At 46.0% G+C, this 24211-nt stretch overlaps 1 protein-coding gene across 5 annotated transcripts in view; it reads left to right on the top strand.

Annotated features, from left to right (window-relative positions):
- zeb2b (zinc finger E-box binding homeobox 2b) overlaps positions 1 to 24211 on the top strand; it is a 102207-nt gene that overhangs the window by 57616 nt on the left and 20380 nt on the right. For 2 of the 5 annotated variants that reach the window (XM_072683515.1, XM_072683512.1), the window contains exon 3: positions 20110 to 20373. In XM_072683515.1, coding sequence (XP_072539616.1) covers positions 20110 to 20373 — 264 coding nt within the window. Of the gene's footprint in view, positions 1 to 10235; positions 10258 to 20106; positions 20374 to 24211 lie in introns of those variants that run through there. The other 3 variants (XM_072683513.1, XM_072683511.1, XM_072683516.1) reach the window with 2 other exon arrangements.

Genomic DNA, 24211 nt, shown 5'->3' with positions numbered 1-24211 from the left:
CAGCGCTTTCTAATGAAGAGGTGCCTCCTTTATAAATATAATAAAGCACGGGCCTTTAGTTTTGCACGTTCGCCGTGCTAAAAAAATAAAGAGAGAGAAAGAGAGAGAGAAACTCAGCCTTTGTCTGTCTAATGGTCCTTTGGCACCTTGAGTTCAGTAAGAAGCCAATTTGTAACAGTGTCGGTGTGAGGCGGCGGTTAGCGCTGCTAAAGCCACACTGCTTCGGTTCAAGGTGTAAAAGCCTGATTAGTTCCTCTCTGCAGCGCTGCGGCTGGGAGGATGTCACCAGACAAAAACGCCCGCACGCCTTTCATCCTCACACACACCTTACACACACCGACGTAGATAAGGACCTCAATAACAAACAAGCTCGAGCGCACACACATACACACACACAGGCACACACACACACGTATATAGGGACCCCCAGACACGTTAACACACACAGGCAGTCTCACGCAGCGATAAAAAAGGCCTTTACAAATACAAACATTTTAGCAACACCTCTCTCACTTTCTCTCTCTCTCTCTCTCTCGCTCTCTCTCTTTCTTTCTTTTTTTTTTTTTTCTCGCTCACACACATCTCCCCAAAGCCTTCCTTTCTTCTTTATTCATTCCTCGCTCCTCACGGTCCCCAGGTACGTCTTTTCTGCCTTTGCTGTCCTGTCTCGGGCCTCCCAGTCAACCACTGTCTTCTCATGGCTATCAGAAGAAAAGCGCAGGCCCAGGGCTAAACTGCAGCAGGCTGAATAGGCAGGCGTACGCTACATGGACAAAAGTATTGGGACGCCTGCTCATTCATTGTTTCTTACGAAATCAAGGATATTAAAAAATACTTTATTCTGCTTCTTTTAGAGGAACTGTTCCTACTGTAGAGGGAAGAATGCTTTCTACTAGATTTTGGGGAGCATTGCTATGAGCATCCTGAGGTCAGGATGACATTGAGCGATCACCACCCCACCTCATAATCCCCAACACATCACCCAACTCATCCCCAAAGTATAGGATGGAGCACCAGCCTGTATCATTTCCAAGAACACAGTTCTTCCACTGCTCCACAGCTCAATGCTGGGGGTCTTTATACCGCCCTATAGACCATGCCTGGCATTAGGCAGCATGGTGCCAATAGGTTCATGTTGATCTGCTCCAGAGATCAACAGTCAACAGTACTTCTCTACAGGGCCTGGACAAGCCGTGTGGGCATGCATGCATTTGCACATCTGTGTCAGCAATGGGTGCAACTTAAAGCAGCTGAATGCATCCGTTAAAAGGGGTGTCCAAAAACATTTGGACATATAGCATGTGTTAATAATGTTCTGGTTAATCCATTAATCCATTAAGATTAATAGCCCAGCAGGCTTCAGGAGGCTGAGAAAGGAAAAGCCCGAGCACTTCCTGCTCCTCCCCGGTGCTGTAATAGGGCTGCTGTCGTAGCCTGCCCACCGCTCCGGCCACATGACTGGCTCCTCGGCCGCCTTGTTTGGTTTAACCGAATCAACAAACAGCTGGGAGGAAAACGGAGGCAGAGGAGAGGAGGAGGGAGCCGGAGAAGGGCAGGGCTCGCCTCCAAATGCCTTCCACTTCCTGCCCAGATTATGAGATACGTGACACACCAATATTTCACCTCCTGTATTTGGTTTAGCGTCTCCCCTGTGCCGAGCAAGCTTAGCGGAGGGTGGGTATGATGGGGGGGCGAACGAAACAGTGGAGAAATGGGGAGGCAGGAGAGTGACTGGAGGGGGGGGGGGGGTTTGGTGATGTAACTGGACGGGTGTTCCCCACCGGTTTGCGGTGAGCTTCAACTTACCCTCCTGATTTATGATCCAACCCCCTACACACACACACACACACACACTATATAGCAGTCCCCACACAAAGACCACTGACTTAAATGGATTAAAAGGTGTTATCCACAAATGGATCTTTGTATCTGAGGCCTATCCAAGCCTCTGTCTTCTTCTCCTCTCTCTCTCTCTCTCTCATGGGACATCTCCTCAGCATTAGGAATGTCCTGTTTTGTTCTGCTCAAGACATCAAGACGAGCAAGACGTTATGTAGACATCTACAGAACCCTTTCCAATGAATGCATTCAGCTACTTTAAATTGCACCCATTGCTGACACAGATGTGCAAATGCACACATCCACAGCTTACTAGAGCCTGTAGAGAAGCACTGCCAATAGAATAGGACTCTCTGGAGCAGATAAACCTGCAGTAGATGCCAGATGTAGGTGCCTAATGCCAGGCATGGGCTAGAGGGGTATAAAGCCCCCCAGCATTGAGCCGTGGAGCAGTGGAGGAACTGTGTTCTCTGGAATGATGATGGTTGGTGCTCCATCCAATACATTGGGGATAAAGCGAGGTGTCCCAATACTTTTGTCCTTATAGTGTATTTATGGTATTTTTCTGTGTAATTTACATGTGGCTGTAATTGTTTTAGCAAAATGCCTTAATTACCCAAAGAAACTCCCCCCATAATCCCCTAAAATTGCACCAGTGCCTGAGCACTTTAGGCCACATTCGCCTCTCTCTGTTTGCCCCGGCCGTAATGATCTGTTTTGAGTTTGCTAATAGCCAGAGGAAGGGCGGTTTTGGGAGAATAAACAACAACAAAAAAGGCCACCGTATCTCGCGTTCAAAGCCGTAGAGTGGACCTCGAGAGGCCGGTGTGTTTTCCTGTGTCTGCTGCTGCCGTGGCCCTGGAGACAATAGGCCTTATGCCTCTGTATCAGGTATGCACTTAAAAGGGGCGCAAGTTAGGAGTGTTAGGAGAGCGTCGAGGAAAGCAGGGCCGACATGAAAGAGGGTGTTTTTTTTCTTTCTTCTTTTTCCTGTGGACGACCTCAACTCTCTCTCTCTCTCTCTCTCTCTCTCTCTCTCTCTATGTCTCTACCTTCGTCCAGTTTTTCCTGCGGACAGCCAAAACTCCTAGCCCTCTCTCTTTTTCTGTGTCTCTCCCTCTTCTTTCTCTCCTCCCGTGCTGTCTTTGAGGGGGAAAAGTAAACCCTCCTTGCCGCCTGCCGGTGCTAGATTAAACGGGGCGATGGCGACAGGAAGCAGGCGGGAGGGAAAACAAAGGGCAGGCCGGGTGAGGGATGCTGGGAGAGTTATCAGGTTGGCGACGGAAACTGCCAGTTTGTCTGACTCCCAGGTTGTTGGGGTTTTTTTTTTTCTCTTTTTTTTTTCTCCTAAAAACTCACTCTCTCGTCCTCCTCCCCCACATGCACTCCTCTCCACCTCCTCTCCCTCCTGCGATGACACAATCTTCTGTCCTTTTTTTTTTTTTCGCAGGGAGCACTGGTTTGGTAATTAAGGAAGAGAAAAAGCTTTCATTATTGTGTTGCTTATCTTTCTGGAAGGAGAAACGTGAAAATCCCCAAACAAAGAGAAGCGTGTATAAGATGATTACACTACAGTCCCAGAACCGAAATATCTAGAAGGTGGGGTAGGGTTGAGGGAGGTGGTGGGGGGGGGTTTGGGTGAAAAAAAAAGAAGTGTGTTTCGCTGCACTTAGCTAAAGTGAAGGGAAGTGGGCTTAAAGAGTGTGCCAAGGGATTACTGGAGAACTCTGCTAGGTGCTGATCGAGAAAATTGCCGAAAGGACTTTTACCTTTACTGTGACCTAGCCCGAGCTCATACAGCAGCCCAAGTCATGTATTTAAAGGACTTTCGACTTGGATGGAGCAAATAAACACTGCTAAACTTTTAAACTCTACCATTCACTCCTCCTCAGCCCGTATATATAGGCCTTTAATTAATTAGCCATTTTTGTGATGTCATGAAATTAAACTACACATATCGGCCGGTTTGGTCTACCAGTGGTCGGTTTAGCTCTAAGGGATAAAGGCAGCTTGGTGAATAGGCTTATAAAATTAATTATGACCGTTTTCAGTGCACAAAACTCACAAAAATACGTCAACTTCGGGAAGAAAATTAAATGTACAAAAAAAATAATAAATACCATATGGGCCCTTTAAATATTAAAAATGACTATATTCTGTATTAGGAAACCATGCTTTTATAATGGCCTGTTTAATTAGCTATGTTTGTGATGTCACAAAATAAAAACCCCACCACGTTTAGCAGCAACCTATTGATGTTGAAGTTATAAGGAGTGCTTTGGCCCCCTTAGTGCTTATTTAATGAGGCCCAATGCAGGGCAGCCAATCAGAACAGAGCTCATTTTTATATGTAACTATAATCTTATATATTTTACCAATTTATATAAACTATAAAGAGATAAATAGGCATATAAAATGAATTATGCTAGTTTTCAGTGCGTAAAAACTCCATAAGTCAGATCAGAACACAGGTTATTAACATATTGAAACGTGTCTTGAAGAGACGGTCACAAAAACAGGCTAGTTAGTTTCAGGGTGTAAAGACACATGGGGAAAAAGGCATATAAAATGAATTATGCTAGTTTTCAGTCGACCAATCAGAACAGTAGTCTCAAAAACAGGCTGTTTAATAAAGGTATAAACGGACACACAATGAACTGCAATAGTTTCCAGTGCAGTTTCCATCTAGACCAGCTCCGGTGAGCTAATAGTTAAAAGGTGGAGTGGAAGGGAAGTCATCCGCTGCAGTTTCCTCTGCTCTACCCAGCACAAATCACTCCCGTGGTTCCGACATGCAAGCGGGATTAATATGACTTCCGGCCTAGATGGCGATCTGATGCAGACGGGGCCAGCGGAGCTTCTGGAGACAGTCCGGGCTCCTGCCTGGGCAGAACCCGGAGCTCGGGAGAGTGCTGGAGAAGAACACCGCAGTGACTCGCAGGCATAGACGGAGCAGTGTATTTGTATTGGAGTGTGTGTGTGTGTGTGTATGTGAGTGTGTGTTTGTTTGCTTGCACTCCCGCTGAGCTCTGCTATAAGGGGAGTCCATAATCGCGATAATGTGTTTAACTTGTAAACTAGTCGGAGACGGATTACCGGTGTCCGCGAGAACTGTGCGCAGAGGCGACGATTCAACTGTTCACCTTTTTCCCTCTACATCTGTCCTCGTAATGACCTGTGCTCGCTCTTTCCCACTCTCTCTCTCTCTCTGCCTCATGCTCCCTCTCTCTCTCTCTCTCTCTCTCTCTCTCTCTCACTCTACCTCGGGCGCCTTCTCTCCAAGCCTTCATTGCATTTCCCAATTAGAGTTGGACTCATTATTAGTTTATTAGCAGTGGCAGGGGCTCCGCAAATGTGTTTGCTGATATTCAGTTGTTAATGACCAAATTCAAACCCTATTGAACGTATTCGCAGCTGTGAGAGCCCCGGCTAATAATAGCCTCCCAAAGACAAAAGATGAAGGAAATGGCATTATAGGGGCATAACAATGGAAGCCCATTGGAGCTCTAATGGCATGCCCTTTCATTTAGAAATTGTTTCCTTTTTACAGTCTCTGAGCTGGTTCCCCTTTTTTGTCAGGCTTCTCCTCACTCACTAGAGGCATTTCTGCAGGTCAGGCGCTTACACCAGGGAGTGTACATATGTGTGTGTGTGTGTGCAAGCAAAGTGAGTGCTCTGAAAGGTATCGTTACCTGAGGGAAATCCCTACCCCAGCCTTCCCCCTCCCTACCCCTCCACCCCTCCTTGTTTCCCCTCTTACATGGCTGCTCCAGTTGGCATTAGCATGGTCTTAACAAGGCAGGTAAATTGTTCATTAGGGTTTTTTAGGTAAGGAGGTGGGGGGGGGGTAGTTTGAGGTGGGGGGGGGGGTGTTGGTTGTGGTTTGTGGAGGAGGAGAAGGGGGGCCCGGAGTAAAAGTGAGAAGAACAAACAAGTCGAGGCATTTGTTCACAGTGTAATCTACACATCAATTATCCTGCTGCGCTAATTAGCACCTAGCCGTACCCCAGGTACCCAGCGCTCACACAAGCTCCAGCTTTCATGCCCCTGATCAAAAAAGAAGCAGATTGACGGAAACACGGGGAGAATGAACCCAGGGGCTGGGGGAAGGAAAGAGAGCAGTGCAAGAGAGGGAGAGGGAGAGAGAGAGAGAGAAAGAGAGAGAGAGAGAGAGAGAGAGAGAGAGAGAGAGAGGGGGAGAGAAAAGAAAAGCCTTAGATCAAAATTTCCTTTTCTACATACCCAACTCCGGTGTGTTACGCCGGGTAATCCTGCTGCAGCCCGAGTGAAAGGAAAGCACTCAATTATGTAAGGGGACATGCATGCATATCGTATATTGTGTACCCAGTGAAGCGCATAACTGCCAAGAAAATTGGCGTGTGTGTGTGTGTGTGTGTTATTTTTTATGCCGATGCCACCTTTTAAAAAATAAAAACTAGCTCAGGTGGCTCATGTGTGTTTTGCACCTGGATTTTTCATTTCAGTGTTACCTACTCAATACACCTACCTCATATCTAGAAGGTCCATCATAACATGGCCTAGCCCACCTGAAAGCGCAAACTTGCGTCCAAAATTTAGCGAGGACTCTCGCCTTTAGCGCGGCGCGATGGATATGAGGGCCCTTTGTCATGCTAACAGCCTCTGTTATGCAATAAACGTATAGGGGGCCGTTTTGTTTAACTGGCCCGGCTGAAGATTAAGCTTTAGAAAGGTGCGTTTAGCATGTGAAAGAGCAGCAGGAGGTCCCTCTTGTGGGCCGGGGGGCTGTCTCAGGTCGTTATTAGCGCTTGGGCTGGAAACCGCGGCCTCCTCCGTGAGAGAGGGAGAGAGGGAGAGGTGGCTCTTCGCGGCGGAGGCTAATTAAATATGTCGTGTGTGTTTTTGCACGGAGCAGGCGGTGAAAAGGTAGATGAGACAGGAGAGGGAGGAAGAGGGGGGGTGGCGAGGAAGAGGAAAAGTGGAGATGGAGGGAAAAAAAAATAACACAAGCGCTGCCGATAAAACTGCTCCGTTGGTGTTTACTCGCACCCACCTCATGCATTAGTTATGGGCTGGGATTCTGGTCGGGCCTTCTGTCCGCCTGCTACACTCTGAGGTTAGCTCCTGCACCCCCCCACCCCCCTACCCCACACCTTCACAGATCTCTTTCTTTACTCGGAGAGTGCTAGGCTGCTTGTTCGCCTACAGTGAATCAGTGGGAGTGCACTAAAAGATGTTGCGAGATGAGAGTTATTGTTGGAGTTGGTCCAGTTGAGTTAAGAAGAGTGGCTGAACTGATTCGGGTCTAGTCACCAGCGATACTGCAGAACTTACTATATATATACATATAGAGAGAGAGAGAACTGCAAGGCTCCCGAGTAGCCCAGCTGTCTAAGTGTTGGCTATGTCATCAAGACATCGCTGGTTTGATGGCTGGAAGTCCAAGAGAACACAGTTGGCCTTTCTCCCTGTCTGGGTGAGTAGGATGGCCCTCCCTCTCCCCTCCATCACTCACCATAATGCTCACCAGTTTGGGCATCTGTTAGCATAAGGCAGTTAGTGTTCTTCTCCAAATGTGTCGAGCTGTCCAGTGATGTTGCATTATTCTGTGGCAGACTTGGAAGAATCACATGCTAGTGTTCACTCTTCACCCAGCACTGGTGAAGAGTAGCACTGGGGGGGGGGGTCTAGATCTTGGGTGGGGACTAACTTGACTAGGACACAAAAAGAATCAGTGATGCATCCATAAGACTGCAAGACAACTACATTCGTGACTTTCGGGGCAATCGACATGAACCTATAATGGCTTATTCCAGCTGTGTGGGTGAAACCAGGTAAATCCTAAAGCATGAAGTGCTTGATGAATCAATATGGAACCAAAGTGAATTGCTGAACTGATTCATGGAATCAATCAGTTTGAAAAGAATCACTTCGGTACAGCAAACTGTACCTTCCCATCGCAGCATCCTGATAGCATCCTCCTGTTAGCGTCGACTAATTGGGGAGTGTAACAGTGTCAGGTGCGAGTGCCTGAGAGTGGGAGGGTCCCCGTGGGGCTTTGGGAGTGGGGAGGGGAGGGGGGGGGCGCTCCTGTAGTCACCAGGGCCTCATTTGCTGATTGGAGAGCGGAGGTAGCACGGATGAAAAGGGGCTGTTTCCTGCTGCTTGTTTGATACCTGGTGGGGAAGCTATTCAGGTGACAAAGATCCAGCCTGGCAGGGGGGGAACAGATGTGCTTTACCCCTTCATTAGCATTTGAATGAGCCGCTCAGATTGGACTGGCCAGGGGGCTGAGCCCCTCACCTGGATAGTCCCCCTCTGATCTTTACACCATCTGCGGACCTCTGCCCCCCTGTCCCCACAGCAAGTTTGCAATCCCCCAACACACACACACACACACATACAGGCACACCGATCTGACCCCTTTAAACCCCCCTCCTCCATCCTCCTGACCCCCGGCTGGGCACTGGCAGAGTTTTATGACAGTAATCGACCTTCCTCAGCCCGGAGCACAGATGCTATTCAGAAAATGTGCCTTCACACCGATTTCAGCCCTTCATTGTGTTCGAAACGCATCGGGAAAATTCAGGCTCCAACAATGAATCCCACCCCCCCCCCCCCAACCCCACTCCAACCCCACTCCAACCACACTCCAGCCCAACTATCCCGTTCACTCTCTCTCTCTCTGTGTCTCGGACTTGGAAGACATCCAAGATGCCGTCTTTACCCAGCCAACCCCTGCCTCATTCCTCAGATAAATTCTCGGCTGAAGCCACACTGCCCCCCCCCCCCCTTTCTTTTTTTTTTATTATTTATTTATTTTCCATTCATATGCACAAAAAAGAGCGAAGGAAGAGGGAGGGGGGGGGGTGCTTCAATATTTCACACCGTAAAGTTGATGAATTAAGCTTTCCTTTCACCGGGTCTGCCAGAAAAGGGGTTCAGGGGGGCGAGTATGAGTGATCTGATCATAAATAAACTGCCATGCATATTTAATGGTCTTTCAAAAGTCGCCGTTGTTGTTTCTCTGGGTGACACAATAATTTGCCACTCCGCCACTTGGCTGCGGAAGTCTGGAAAGAGAACGAGGGAAAAGAGAGGGGAAAAAATCAACAGGGGAGGACACACACTTTTTTTAAAAAAGCCTTCCCGAAAAGTGTGTTTTGTTGGGGAGAATTCGAGAAGCAACAAGGCTTTAGCCCGTGTCTAAACTCAGGTGCTCTCGCGGCGTTCCGATAAATGTTGCACTTTTTCGGAAAGGTTCTTCCAAGCCGTTTTTGCACAGGAATGCGGAGCAACCTTGACCAGCCCGACATGTTATTTTCACCCGTGCTTATCGCCGGGTCCGCCTGATAGTTTAGGCTGCCTGGAAAAGGTGGTTAAGAAAGGAGAGGTTTGGTGGGAATAGAGGGAATAGAAGTGGCAGTTGGATTTCAGCAACTGCTCTTCAGGCCCAGGAGCTTCTGAATCCTCCCTAAAGCGCCCTGACTTTACCTTTTGTCTCCCGTTTCATCCCATTAAATGTTTAGCATAAAGGAAATCCCTATCTAACAAGTGTGTTATAGGGTGTAATTACAGCTCAGGTTGGGCTCGGCCGTTATTAACAAAAACGCATAGTAATCTGCTCTGGCACGGCAATATGTTACTGTAGCCTTCTAATTAATCTTACAGGAAGTGTAATAAATTTACAATATCAGATTGGAGCAATACTGTATATAGATTTATTAATGCTTTTAATCAGTTCTGGCAAAATTAATTTCGCAGCGATTGCTTACATTTGAATTTGCATATACTTAGCGCACCTAATTTATTTTTATGGATTCCTTTTTATTAAAATGGGGCATATGGGCCTTCAGCAACAAAAACATTGCTTATTTCCACGCCGGAACATCCTCGGCGCGCTAAAAAGCACATTCATTTTAGTGATAGGACAAGCTGTTGCAAAACTCCATTTCATATTCAGGCCCTGCCAAGTATTAACAGGTTAGCCTATTACTCATTTCGCTGCGGCGCGTGTTATTGTGTTTATTATGCGAATGTTTGCATGCATATTTGCAGTGTAGACAAGTTAAGTGGCGATTATGAGTTTGTCAGGTTGAGGTGGATCGTGCGAGGCTCAGCCCGCGGCTTACTGAAGATGACGCCTCCTCCCCGAGCTCCTCAAAAAGGGCCGTAAAGCAGAAACGAGAAGACGTACGTGTTTTAGGGCAACGGGAATCGCTAAGCTTAGTGGTAAGCATGAAGCAGTAATGGTTGCGACAGTAAGTGAAAGCAGTACGGCGTGATTAAGAGACTGTTTTTCCAAAGCATTACATCATTTGTGTCTACTTTTGATTTTTGTTTCAATGTGGCGACTGTAAATCATCAATCTGCAACATCTGCATTCAACTCAAGTCCTAAAAGTGGTCAACAGGAAGTTTAGAATCTGCTCTTGAACCTGTGAGTATACACTTTTAGGCTCACACTTCAGTTCTTCACCCCTATAACTGCAGTACTCCCACAGGTACTTTCATTGACCCCACAATTGAGCCCTGTGGGACTCCACAAAATAGGCTAAGCTGCTACACAATAGTTTTTTGCAGTTGTTTCTGCATTATCTATAATTACATAGAAGTAAACCTAGAGTGTAGAAGGTCCACTTTTGGTTCCATAAAGAATCAAATGTTTGAAGGCCTTAAATCAGTGGAAAACCTTCTCATCTTTACACTCACACAACTCTTAGGCTATTACAAACATAGTTCTTCATGGAACCAAATATGGTTCATCTCATCTAGAATCCTTTGAAGCACTTATTGAAGTTATTAATCATAATACAGTACAGAAAGTACTAAAAAAGTATTATTTAGTAACATTTTAGCCCATTTTGTGAAGTCCCACAGGGTTCAAAGCTAGGCTACAAGTACCAGTAAGAACTGCAGAAGGGTTTGAGATGGTTAAAATTGTGATATTTGTGGTGAAAGTGTGTTTTTGAGAAAGCGCTGGTCACCGGGAGCTTGTGTATCGCAGTAGATCAGCAGAGTCCACTCTTATTAAATGCCCGGCTTGCTGATAACGCCCGACTGCGGCTATCAATTTGGCGCCCGATGCAACCCACATCAAATCAACAACAGCCTACACTGCCCCTGTCAGCGCATTCCACTACCTGTGTGTGTGTGTGTGCGCACCAGTGTGTAAAAGAGCAACAGGGGAGGTGGGAAAGGCGTGTACCGATGGCACCAAACCATGTTATCAGAGAGAGAGAGAGAGAAAGAGTGAGAGTGAGAGAGAGAGGGAGGGAGGGGGGGAGACTCTTTGATAAACATTCAGCTTGTGCATTATAGTACATAGTAGGCCCTCAGCTCAGTAATAGTGAGTGAACAAGGCCCGCGGGAACCGTGATCGTTGCACATGCTCGTGTTAAAATCAAAACCAAAGTATTAAATCATAGATTCAAAAAAGAATTTCAGCATTAGGCCTACTTCTTGATCTGCTCTGCTTTCGCTGGAGGTTCCTGAGTGAATCCTGACTCAGATGTACTGTTCCCCATAAAAAAATAATAAAATTAATTACTGTAAAAAACCTTTACATTATATAGAGGTTCCATAAACCAGTGCTTCTCCAGCCAGTCCTCACCGACCCTCAGACCGGGTCCAGGTGTTTGCTCCAGCCCAGCCTGCAATACCTTTAGGGGGGACTTTGAGGACCAGCTTGAGCATTTGTATAGAACCTTTGCACTGAAATTTTAAGAGCCTTTAAAGGTTCTTCACACTTGCATCTCATTGAAAAACATTTTTGGAGTATGAAGTATGTAGGATTGATAAAAGTGTCAGAGTTGAGTACCCTCAAATAGCCAAGATACACACTCAGAACCGGCCGGATTTTGAATGTGCTTACAATGGACACTATTACATAGCCCACAGTGCAATGTGCTACGAGAAAAACAAAGGTGGCAAACGCGGCAGCTAGAGAACCTGCAGTGACGTACGTTGGCATGGCAACACTTCATCGCTTCCTGTTGGCGTGGACTAACTTTTCAATCCTGCACTATTAGGTACACGAGTATATAGTATTGCTGCATTACATTTACCTATCGGATGTCGGAGCTGGGAGGACTGTTGGCCGCGTTCCAGTTAAATATTCTGACCATTGTACTCTACTTCAAAAAACAGTTTAAGGTTTTTTAAGTTTAAGGAGTCTAAGTTTAACAGTGTTTTAAGGAAAATCCAACCAACATATCTCCCACTTCTTATGTCCCAGGTTAGCATTACTAGCATTTTCCCCAGGTTAGCAGTGTTAGCCAATTATATACATATTGTATGGTACTGAGTGTACTGCTGTTAATGTACGGCGCCGCCATCTTGGATTTTGAACTTAAGGTTGGTGAGGCTCTCACGACTTTCCGAGTAAGATATCCGACTTGTGGAGGCGTTGCTTTGCGTAGTTTCTTGACAATTTGAGCATCTGTTGATAATCTTCAGTGGACCATCAAAACAAAGTGGGCCTAGAGCTTTTAAATAGCATAGAGCCAAAACCTGCAGATCTCACTCCTTCACTCCTTCACTGAAAGGCTCTTCAGGGAACCTGCACATGGCTTTTTTTTTTGTTCTCATGCAGTGGCTCTTTAAAAAGATTAGCCAAGCCTCTCTTTTTATTTTTTGAAAAATAATTATGCAAAACGTAAAAATCTCCAGAACTGGACCTCACCGCGGATCAGCCGAGCACTTGTTTTTCTTTTTTTTTTTTTATACTCGTAAATATTTGACGGGCAACCTGATTCAGGCGACCGGAGCGGCGTTCTAAACTCCCTTTCATCCGCCGCGCCGCCAAATCCGCCTGCCTCGCTCAGGCGCTCCACAATGCGAGCAGATTTAGGTGGGAAGACATCAACAACCTCCGATAAAACCGAACAACAGGGACCAGGTGTCTCTCCACTCATCCCTCAATTCAGCCCCTGCATCTTTTTCCTATTTATACACATGTTTACGGAATAAACAAGGCTGGGAGAAAGAAAAGAGACATGAAGTATCCTGAGCGTTCACCTCATTCACTGCCGACACGGCTGATGCATAAAAGGGGCTTTTCAGATGAGAGAAAATAAGGAATGTTTGTGCCTTTGTGGGATGAAAGTGGCGGTTTGCTGACGATTCAGACGGAGAGCTTTTTTTTTTTCTCTCTCTCTCTTTTTTTTTCTGTCTGTGTCTCCCTCTCTCTCTCTCTTTCTCTCTCTCTCTCTCTCTCTATCCCGCTAAAGGTTTTTGTGTGTATTTGGTTAGTTACAGCAATTACGGCCAGTAAGTGACAGCCAAAAGAGAGCAGACTGCTTCCCTGCGCAAGACTCCTCTGTCGAACATCTGCTGAGAGATTTGCATATTAATTAACCCATATTAACTCTAATTATTCTGGGAAATTATCAAATAAATTAAATTTTCTAATTTTAACCTTTCCTTTGCTTGACGGATGTCAGGAGCAGGGAGGAAAACCCGGAAAAACACGCGCTCACCTGTGCAACCGTTTTACGGATTTTGATTTACTTTTTGTTTGTTTGTTTGTTTGTTTATTTATTTATTTATTTATTTATTTATGTATCCCTCCCCCTCCCCCTCCTTTCCTGTATGTCTCTCTTTCTATTCCTCTTCCCCTCTATATTCAGTTTTCACACTCTCAGTCTTCTTCTTTTTTTTTTTTCCTGCGCCGGTCCTGGGGGCAGCCGAGGGAGCTTTTGTGTGCCTCTGTCTTTTTTTCAGGTTTTTTTTTTTTTGGCTCCTGCTTTAGGGAGGCGGGGGAAAGCTGGTCAGGGAGTGTGTGTGTGTGTGTGTGTGTAAGAGAGTGTTTGTACGTGTGTGTAGGTACAGATGGCAAACTTGGTCTGGCCGAGCAGCAAAGTAGAGGTGGGCCGCCGAGCAGTTGAGGAAAAACCTCCAAGCCGTTCGTTTTTTTATTATTTGGGTTTTTTTTTTCTCCAGCCTGTTGCTTTTTCGGCCCCGGCAAATAAACGGGACTTTAATTCAATTAGAGTCCGGCTACCGTGGTGGCTGGCGGCCCTCATGGTAGAAATTATTGAACATAACAACCCCCTTCCTGACACACACACACACACACATATACACACAAGGTCCCAGGAACACACTTCCAAGTTGGTTTACACTTGACTGGGTTTTTCACCATCCGAAAAGCTGCCCCTCACTTTTTTTTTTGCCCTTTTGTTCACTCTCAGCCACTGTCCTTTTTTTTCAAGCCCCCCTAAAGCCCCCTCCCTTTCTTTCTGAAGTTGGATTCACATCTAGCCGTTGTTTTCTTAGGCCACTAGAGGAGAGTAAATAGATAGATAGATAAATAAATCAATAAATAAGCCTAAAACTTTTGCAGAATAACGATCCTAAGATATATATTAAACATAACCAAGAGAGCGAGCGAGAGAGAGAGAGAGAGAGAGAAAGGGCGAGAGAGGTAAAAACACACATTTATTTTGATGGCAGGCAGATTATTCATGACCAGCCCCCAAGCCAGTCAGAGCTCCACACCGTTGTGAAAGGAAATTATGACAGTTTAAAGCTTATTGTTGTAGCCGTGCTCTCAGAATAGCCACCAGGAGATAACGCCCATTTCAACCTTAATGCTTTTTAACACCCCCCGCACTGGCACACACGCTGTGACCCCCCACCCTCCGAGCCATTCAGGTGATCCGTGTGTATGAGACAGGAGGCAGGAGAGGGCATGGTTATCCCCCAATAGGGTTAGCGTCCTCACCTATTAGCCCCGCTGACACACCAGGCCATAGCAAGCAGCAGCTGCTCCTGCAGGCAGAACATCCAGGAATAGCTCCAGCTCCATCACCTCCACACTCAGAGTGGGGGGAAGTTCAGAGCGAGCTTTATCCCAGGACTAGAGGCCCTTCCTCGGGCTAGGCAATGACCCTCCTGCCCCTGCCGCTGGAGCTGGAGCTGGTCTGAGCGGCGGGTAGGTGCGATGCCCCCGGGTTGGATTGTGGTTGAGGAGAGTATAGGGATGGATACACTGGATAGCGCATGGCAGTCTAAAGGGACTTTACGCTGCGAAACCTTGCAGTGGAGCGCTGGTAAAGGTATGTAAATATGTAAATGGCTTGCGCAAGACTTTTGGTGCTCTTGGTGATCTTGGTGGTCTTGGTGGTCTTGTCAGTGTTGCAAATTGTGGTAAATATCATGGACTAGTTCTTGAAAAGGGTCTTGAACCCACCATTAACACTGTACCAATGCTGTTATTCCATGTGCTGAGTTGTCGTAGTCAGATTTATGGAGGTTTACAAGTAGAAATGTAGGCTAACTTTTATTAGCCATTTCCTTTAGCTATTATAAATCTGAATTGCTTTACTAGGCTTGCTAATGTGCGTTTCCTGGTTTTCCTTGTCATGTTTATGACTCTAAGTGTCCGTAGAGGCGAGGCGAGCCTCCCTTGACTAGCAGTGCCTCCTTGAAATAAGCAGGTGAAATATTCCCACCGATCGGAGCGTCTTAAAAGTCTTAAAAGGGCTTTTAGCGCGGAGGAAAAAAGGCCCGAGATCCTTACGAGCAACTCGATTCATTCGTCAGAGGGCGTAGTAGCGCTCCTCCACCAGTGGCCTCTGAGCTTCCTCCTTCCCCTTTTAACTTAAATGATCAACTAACATTTCCTCGCCAGCGCTGCTGTGCCGCTACCGTGCCGCAGAAAAGCGAACTCCTGAACTTTCGATCATTTTCATGATTTCATTTCGCTATTTTTGCTATTTTTTATACGTCTTTTTAAAAGTCTACCTAGCCCACCACCACCTCCCTCCCCGACGCCACGCGCATTGCGGCTAAGCTAGTGGCGCTAGCTGTTCCCAGAGGTGCTAGTCATCATAATCAATACCACATCCACAATACATGTCATTAGCGTCTGCCCTGTGTACCGTCTAACTGACAGGCCAATATGAGGGCTGTGAATAGGTTACGATGGGGAGCGCTAAGCCTAGCATTAAGCGAGACTGGGGCAATTAAGGGTGTCATTTTAATTATCTGTAGCATTCGAGTGAGAGATGTTCCTTTTATTTACTTGAGATCAAAAGCACGAGAGAAAAGCCGCGAGATGTAACAGGTAGCATCAGACAGAGAATGGCAGGCGTAATTGCCTTTGTTGCGGCTGACACTTGGACGAGGCACCGCCAAATAGAACGTGTCATCTGAGGAGAACTTAGCCGAGAAGTAAACATTATCATTTCTTTGTCTCTCGGCGCCGGCAACACAAAAGATTGATTAGCAGAGAGGTGAGGAACAGAAATAATGGCTGTGGTGACATTAGCAGGTTGGAATTATTGTGTTGAAGAGCACAATACCAGCCAAGGAATGGCTGTCTGTCAGAGATGCCATTTAAACAATACACACACTCTCAAGTTTTTTTCCCCCCTCTCTCTCTCTCTCTCTCTCTTTCTGTCTTTTTTTTTTTCGTACTGTGCGTCTGAATTAACAAAGTTCTGCCCTCCCCCGCCATTATTGTTCATTCTTTTCAACCCGTCCAACAGTAAGTACCCAGTTGTTGGCAGATTTTAACTTCTGCTCAATGTGACACTCTGGCTCGTTACGTTCTCCCTCAACCCACCCTTCCTCCCTTCCTCGTTCACTCCCTCCCTCTCTCTTGGTCTGTACAATGGCGCTTTACCCTCACGACTCCATCTATGGCACACAGACACATTTGTGTTCCGCAAAGCTCTCGAGACTTCGTCTTAATCGCTGACCACTGTACAACGTTCTGGACCAAATCACTGGACACTTGCTTACGTTTGTGGTGGAAGCGGTGGAAGAACGGTTATGCCTTTGAAACTTGTAGGAATGTGTAGCTGAATGAAATGAGCGGAGAAATACTGTAAAAAGTGCAGATTAGATTCCAAGCTTTGCGTCCAATTACTTCTGTCATTTTTCCGTTTTTGACTTTTGGATGTAATGTGAATCTGCCGGTTGTTCCTTACATTGTATCAAAATTTCACAACGAAAGGACCAATAGAAATGCTCCGAAATTACTTGGAATTAAATCGTTTTACATTGACTTCCATTAAAAGTTAAGCAGGTTTTTTCCTTCTCCTGTAAAGTTGTTGTTTTTGAAATACGAGATTTTGCTCAACCGCTAAAACTTATTTTATTAAACCCATCGTTTACGTTTTACTACATTTGAGTCATTTCTTGACATCATTCATAACCAACTAAATAAAAAAGTGGAGGCTCAGACCTGTTGGTCCAGCATGGAAATAAGCTGTAACTGTAATTCATGACAGAACTCACTCACAGAACAGTGCGGTAGGAACTCTTAACTCACAAAGTGTTAAAGCACTTTCTCACAACCCCTTTCGATCAAGCAAGCTAGAGCTAACAAAACAGCACAGGCAGTAACAACACCTACAGGCCGAGGCGCCATTCGAGATGTTTTTCCTCCTCCTGCTCCTTCCAGAGCTGCTCGTCTTCCTCGGTGGAGGCCGTGTTCCCTCAGAGCACTTTAAATCCCGCTCTGCTGTTTGTTAAATGCTAGATTGTAACTGAAGCTGCCCGTCCATGTGTGAGAACATATGTGTGTGTGTGTGTGGTTGATGGATGGCTATTTTCTCCTTTGACCCTGTGTTGAGACTTTCGCTCATTACTTCTGCAGATCGCACCGATGTTCTCCACCCTGCAGTTGCCTCTTATTAATCTTCTCTTCTTCTCCACTCTCCCTCCCTCTCTCTCTCTTATCTATTCGCTTACCCTCTCGGCCCAAAATATTGAAGTCAGCCCTGTTGCCCTGTTGTTCATGAGTCATTCTGAAGCCCACTGAAACAAACCTGACCAACCTCTATGTCAGAGTGTGTGTGTGTGTGTGAGTGTGTGTGTGGAAGTTTTTTTATTTTTTTTTTCAAACCTGTCCAGCCTTAGATAATTTCATTCAGCCATCTCCTGGTTGGCAGGGATCAGTGTTTGCGGGGGCTGCACCGAGGGGGCTCCCCAGGCCTCTCGCTCCTTTTGTTGCTTGGGCCACCATCACAAAAGCAACACCCAACACACACACACACAGACACACACAGGCCGTCCCGCAAGGGAAAAAAAAAAACACCTCGCAAAGAAATAGTTAAAAACCTCTCTCTCAAGATATGTGTAGGAGGAGGAATGGAAGGGAAGGAGTGGGTGTGGGGCAAAAGGGCTAATAGAAGCACATTATCAGGCATCGCAGCCAAAGGTATAACTGGACCACACATCAAGTCCCAATGTCTCACTTTTCTTTTCTTTCTCTGTCCTTTTTCTCCCCCTCTATTCTACTCCTTTCTCCTTTTTTCTTTTTCTTTTTTTCCTCCCCCCCCTTTGTCTTCTTTCTTTTTGCTTTCCCCTCTTCCCTCTTCTTCTATCGCAGAGGGCATTACCCAGTCTGAACTTGCCTAAACCCTTGTGGTCACACCTCTTGAAAAGGTTTTGTTTCCTCCGTCAATTGGTATTCAGCCCAGGTCAGCGGATGCCTCTGGCCCCGGGCTCCGTCGCCGTTTTCATTTTAATTTGCACCTGTTGTGCAGTTGTTCAGAAGGCAAGTGCAGGCCGGTGGATTAGCCAAAGATCATGTTATGAACAGATATGCGCGGTGTAATCTTTTCTGTCCACAGGGGAACGGTAAGAAAAGGCTGCGCTTTTCAAACCACCCCCCACCCCCCCTTACCACCCCTCCACCATCCTCTATTCTCCTTTATAGTTTTTTTTTCCCTTCTTTTTTAATGCCTTTTACATCTGTGAGAGTTTTATTCAGCGCCTCGATACGTGCATGTGTTACACCGACTAAAAAGTCAAGTCAGAGAAAAAAAAGTTAGTGTCTAATTATTTTCCCTCCCAGGCCCCTATCACGCCTCCACTGTCACCACGGTTCTCTCCAAATCTGAAAAAGTGCTCAGCATTTGTCATTTTTCTGTTTTATATATATATATATATATATATACAATATATATATAAATATAATTATTGTCAAACCGAAAAGCAAAACTTGACGAAAACTCTTTCTGGTCTTGTCATTGCTCTGCCATTTTTTACCCCCTTTTGTTGGTTCCCATGATGTCATAGCTTCATGGTTGATTGTGTTCCAAAGGCCGGCCGTGCCTGCCGGATACTCTGCAGGTTTTTGTGTGGGAGTGTGTGTGGCGAGATATACGTATTTAATACGGTAGATCTTATTTGTTAGGGTCTTCTATACTTCTGAAGGCACAGTGTTCGTATTCAGCAACTTTACTCACTGCCATTCGTCTGGGTCATTCAGGAGACCCGTTTGCCTATTTTTTCCCCTTCTACCTGGCCTCGTGGACTTGTGAAGAGCAGAGCTGTGCTAAAGAGAGAGGGGAGAACGCCTAGGACAGGCAGGTGTCACTCACTCTGACACCTCGGACAGGCCTTTTCTTTAAGATTTCCCTTTTTTAGATAGTTTGGGAGATTTCTCCATTGTGTGGCAGCCCATGGAAAGAGATGATAAAAAAATGAGGAAATATAAACACCTCCACCTGAGCACCAGATAGCAGCTTTATATTCCAGTACTAAACCCTTGCAGAAATATTTATATATGTATTTAATGTCACCACCATAGCAAAACCTCTTTTTTCTGAAATGGTTCATTTGTTGAAGAGAAATTTAATTATATTTTAGTGAAATAATTATACTGATATATAATTTAATAAAATGTCCACCTGGAGCATTTCAAAAGTTCCTAAAAGGCTTTAATGTGGCCTTCAAAATAACTGCGGCCCTGAAAATGAGTGGATATGAAGCATGTTACTATGCTGTGGTCATCAGATACCGGTTGTAAATGTCTCTGGCTTGTGGAACGTGAGGTGCGGTGAGCAGGTGCGCATGATCCTAATGCCCTGAAAGGTGCAGCTCTCTGGAATCCCTGGCTATTTTGGCACGTCAAAGCAGCAGCTGGCGACTAACACACATACCCATTCCACATATACAGTCATGTATGTTGTAGAAAGCGTCTCTCTGTACACCTAAATCTAAACCGCAGGTAATTAAGAGGTTCCGGAGCGTCCACTTGTTTGCACCTGTTTCCATACGTAGGAAACACTGGTCCGGCCTCCTAAAGTAGAAGCTGAAGTGGGAGTGCGGTGCAGTTGTTTTTGTGATGGCAGGGTTAGAAATGACTCATTTTGTCCTACTTTCCACACTTATTAGTCATTTATAAGTGAAAGACCACAGAAAATACACATAGACAAAGGGCGGTCAGCAGGGTCAAATGAGTCATTTACAAGCCAAACCCCTCAAAAGCACGGGTAAGGGAGCCACGTGGTGTTAACAGTGCTCGTGTGCGTCTTTGTGTGTGTTTCAGTGTTGAACTATGAGAACGTGGTGGAGACGGGATCAGAGACAGAGGAAGAAGACAAGCTGATGGTGTCGGAGGAGGACGTCCTGCTGAACGGGGCGGCGAGCCCGGCCAGCCTGGCCAATCACGAGCCGACAGCGCCCCCGTCGCCGAGGCTGGGCCACGCACTGATGACGAAGGCAGAGGAAGAGGACGACGAAATGAGGGACAGCGGCGTGGAGCACGTTTGGCATGAGAGTGACATGCTGAGAGCCTCAGTCGATGGTACTGGTGAGTGCAGCTTTCCTCAAGATCAAGATCACAGTCCAGTTGAGTTGAGCAAAATGAGTAAAAATGGGCAAACAAACAGACATAAATCCCAAATAATTACAAAATAATATCTCAGTTTTTACTTTTCTGACATAATTTGAATCATGATAGAGAAGATGTACCACAAAATGTCATGATGAATGGACCTATAGAAATGCTCCAACGTACTTGAATTCCTTTGAAAGTTGAGAAGGTGTTGCCATTTTGGAGATACAAGGTTCTCGCCTGTCATTGAGGACAAATACCTGTAACTATATAGCCAGAACTTCTCAGCTATGCTAGCCTTGTAGCTCCAATGCAAAAATGAAAGATGCAAAAAATGAAAGATGCACTTGGGTTACATTAGATGTTTTACCTCAGCACTTGCTTTAACAAAGCCACACCCCTCTTATCTCCATCTCCTCCCTTCTCCTCTCTTCTGTGATGAACCGGCACTGACGTGCAGAGTTGACAGGAAGGAGAAATGACAGGAGGTGTTAGCATCACTATGACGCACACACACTCGGACCAGGGTGCCATTTAAAGGCCGTCTGGAGTCACGCAGACACGTATGCATCTCACGCAGTAGATATCAAAGAAAAGCTCAGATTTTGCAGGAGATGCATTTACAGATGTGCAAAATGGATGCACATACAGCTTGTCTAGTCCCTGTAGAGAAGCACTGTCAATAGAATAGAGTCATGTCTGGAGCAGAGATGCACATGAACCTACTTGCACCATGCTGCCTAATGCCAGGCATTGAATAGAGAGGTATAAAGACCCCTAACCCCCCAGCATTGAGCTGTGGAGCAGTGGAGGAACTGTGTTCTCTGAAATGATGGATGGTGGAGCTCCATCCAGTACTTTTGGGATAAGTTGGGGAGGTGATCATCCAACATCCTCACAGAAGTGCTAAATCCAAAATCTAGTAGAAAAAGCCTTCTTGTCTGGAGAGTAGAGACAGTTACTCCAACAAAAGCAGAATTCGCTCTCTATAATACACTTCATGAGCAGGTGTCCCAATATTATTGTCCATATAGGGTACTCTTAATGCAAGGGAGTTAATTTCTAGTCATTACGGAGCACTTCAACTCCCGATTCCCTCTTGGTTTCACCAATGAAAGTTTCACATAGCATAAAGGGTGGCTGGAGCTTTTGCATTATGCCCAAACGCTACAAAAATGGAGATGCTACAAGGTTCTGTGCGAGAAATATTTAATCAAATACCAGACTAGCTCTTTAAACATTGAGCAGATTCCCCGCTTCGTGGCCTTGTTTGAGTTCTGGAATGAGAAAAAGACCCCCTAACTTCCGATCTCTCTGCCGGAGCGGCGAATGGGAGAGGCGATGAGGAGCGAAGCCTATAATTTTGTCGTTCAGGCGCGTTCAAGAGTTCAAATCCCCTCTCCATAACAGACTAATAGACCTAAAGCAAGAACCGACTTACTCTTTTTAATTAGCACCGGAGCGGAGCGCTTTCCCTTTTTTTTCCCAACGTACGGCCAGATTCAGCAAGTGTGGGATCTTCGAGAGGAGTTTACTGACACCCTCATTTGTAATTAGCGTACTATTAGGGATGAGGGAGGCCCCGGCGAAACTTTGATACTTTCTTTTCCCGCCGTACATTTTTCCTGCAAGCGTCATTGGCGAGCAAGCGGCAGTCATGGATGCTTGAGAGATAAATACTTTTAATTAGGGGGAGAGGGTAATCATTAAAGGAAGCCAGGCTGCTGCAAAAGTCATTAACAATCTTAAATGAAATTTTTATTTTTATGATAGCCATTTACATGTATAATAAGAGTCAATGATTCTTGGAAGCATGTGACAGAAACGGAGTGTGGCGAGAGCCAATGTAAGACAGCCCATTTAAATGAGCCGGGGTTGGCTATTCATTTCTGCTAATGAACTAGCTGTGCACCGGGCAGGGAGAGAGGGAGCGTTCAGGAGTCTAAAAATTTAATACGCTCAAAATAATATGGCCATTTACTGAGAGGAGCTTGCCTTACTGGCATTATTAACATTATTAACTCTGAATTCCCTTCAGGAGACGATCCGTGATCATTATTTGCAATATTCCAACACCCCCCCACCCCACCCCACCCCACCACCGACTCCCCAACCAACCCCCTCTGCACCACGTCTCCCTCCTTTGGAGAGTTTGAAGGGGTTAATCTGAACGATTGTAATTGCATTTCTTTTAAAGGCCCAGGCTGTAAATCATACAAGATAAACAAGTGTCTGTTTCATACAGTATTGCAGTGTATTGGTTAATTTGATAAAAGCTCCTGGAGCCGCAGAGTCTGTGATTCAGCTGTGTTGCAACTCAGAGACAGTGTGTGTGTGTGTGCATATAGGGGTGTGTGAGTGCGTCTCATGATAAAACCTCAGCCACATATCTGAACGACCGGGGTGAAGTTCATTAGCCCTGGATTGAAGGAGGCAATTCCTCGCTCTCCCTCTCTTTCAGACTTTAGGCACTTCTCTCTCTCTCTCTCTCTCTCTCTCTCTCTCTCACACACTCATTTTTTTTTTAGCTCTTACGGTGCCCGAGTGTCTGCACTGGTACCTCAATGATAAGACCTTCTCTCTCTCTCTCTCTCTCTCTCTCTCTCTCTCTCTTTCTTTCTGTTGTTTTCTCTTTTTCTACTTCCTTTCCTTCTCTCTCTCTCTCTCTCTCTCTCTCTCTCTTTCTGTTGTTTTCTCTTTTTCTACTTCCTTTCCTTCTCTCTCTCATTCTCTCTCTCTTCCTATACCTCTCTCTCTCCTTCTGTACCTCTCTTACTTTGTCTTTTGCTGCCTTTCTCTCTCTCTCTCTCTCTCTCTCTCTCTCTCTCTCTCCTTCTTTCTCCCTCTCTCCCTCTCTATCTCCTTTCTTACTGACTGTCTTCCGCTCTCTCCCTCCCTCTCTTTCTCTCTCTCTCTCTCTCTCTCTCTCTCTCTCTCTCTCCCTCTCTCTCTCTCCTTCTCTCTCCCTCTCTATCTCCCTTCTTATTGACTGTCTTCCGCTCTCTCCCTCTCTCCCTCTCTCTCTCTCTCTCTCTCTCTCTTTCTCAGTTCCTACTATCTTTCTTCTCCTCATCTTTGCTTCTTTCGCTGCCTTTCTTCCTCGCTCTCCCTCGCTCTCACTTTCTCTTTCTCTACCTACCTCCCACCATTCTCCCTCTCTCTCCCCTTTCTTTCTGACTGTCTTCCCCTATCTCTCTTTCTCTCTCTCTCTCTCGCTCTCTCTCTCTCTCTCTCTCTCTCTGTCTTTCTTCCTCGCTCTCCCCCTTCTCTCAACCTGTCACTGTGTGTGGTGGGGCCCAGGTTTGAAGCTGATCTTTCTCGCCGCGTCTCCTCCACGGCAGCGTAATCAGCGTCCGTCGCCGTCCTTGACATTCCTCTATCCCACAATGCACTGTGCACAGTGTGCTGGAAACCATGACATCATTACCGCTGACAGAGATTTTAAATAAATCACCTGCGTTCGTCTCTCTGCCCTTGTCTTTCTTCCTTTCACTTTTTCAGCCTTTCTTGTTTTCTCTGGTACGTCCCTCCTTTTCGCCTCCTCCTGCTCTCTTTCTCTTTTTTTGGGGGGGAGGTGGAAGAGGCCAGTCCGAGGGTTTCGCAGAATAACAGAGGGCGGCGGACCTGTGTGTTAACCGTGTGTTTTTACGGAGCGGGGGGTTCCAATGCTAACCGGCCATAAAATAAGGGGAATGTTTTGAAAATAAACAGTACGTGTGGTGTTAGGTAGGGAGTGTTTGGGGAGAGAGGTGAAGTATGGTGGTGGACACCTCCAGGGTCAGGGTAAAAAAAAGCCAAATGAGGGCCTGCAGTA

Source organism: Salminus brasiliensis, chromosome 7 (assembly GCF_030463535.1).
Source record: "Salminus brasiliensis chromosome 7, fSalBra1.hap2, whole genome shotgun sequence".
In the NCBI taxonomy this organism is placed as follows: Eukaryota; Metazoa; Chordata; class Actinopteri; order Characiformes; family Bryconidae; genus Salminus; species Salminus brasiliensis.
This window is presented reverse-complemented; position numbering and strand designations above follow the sequence as displayed.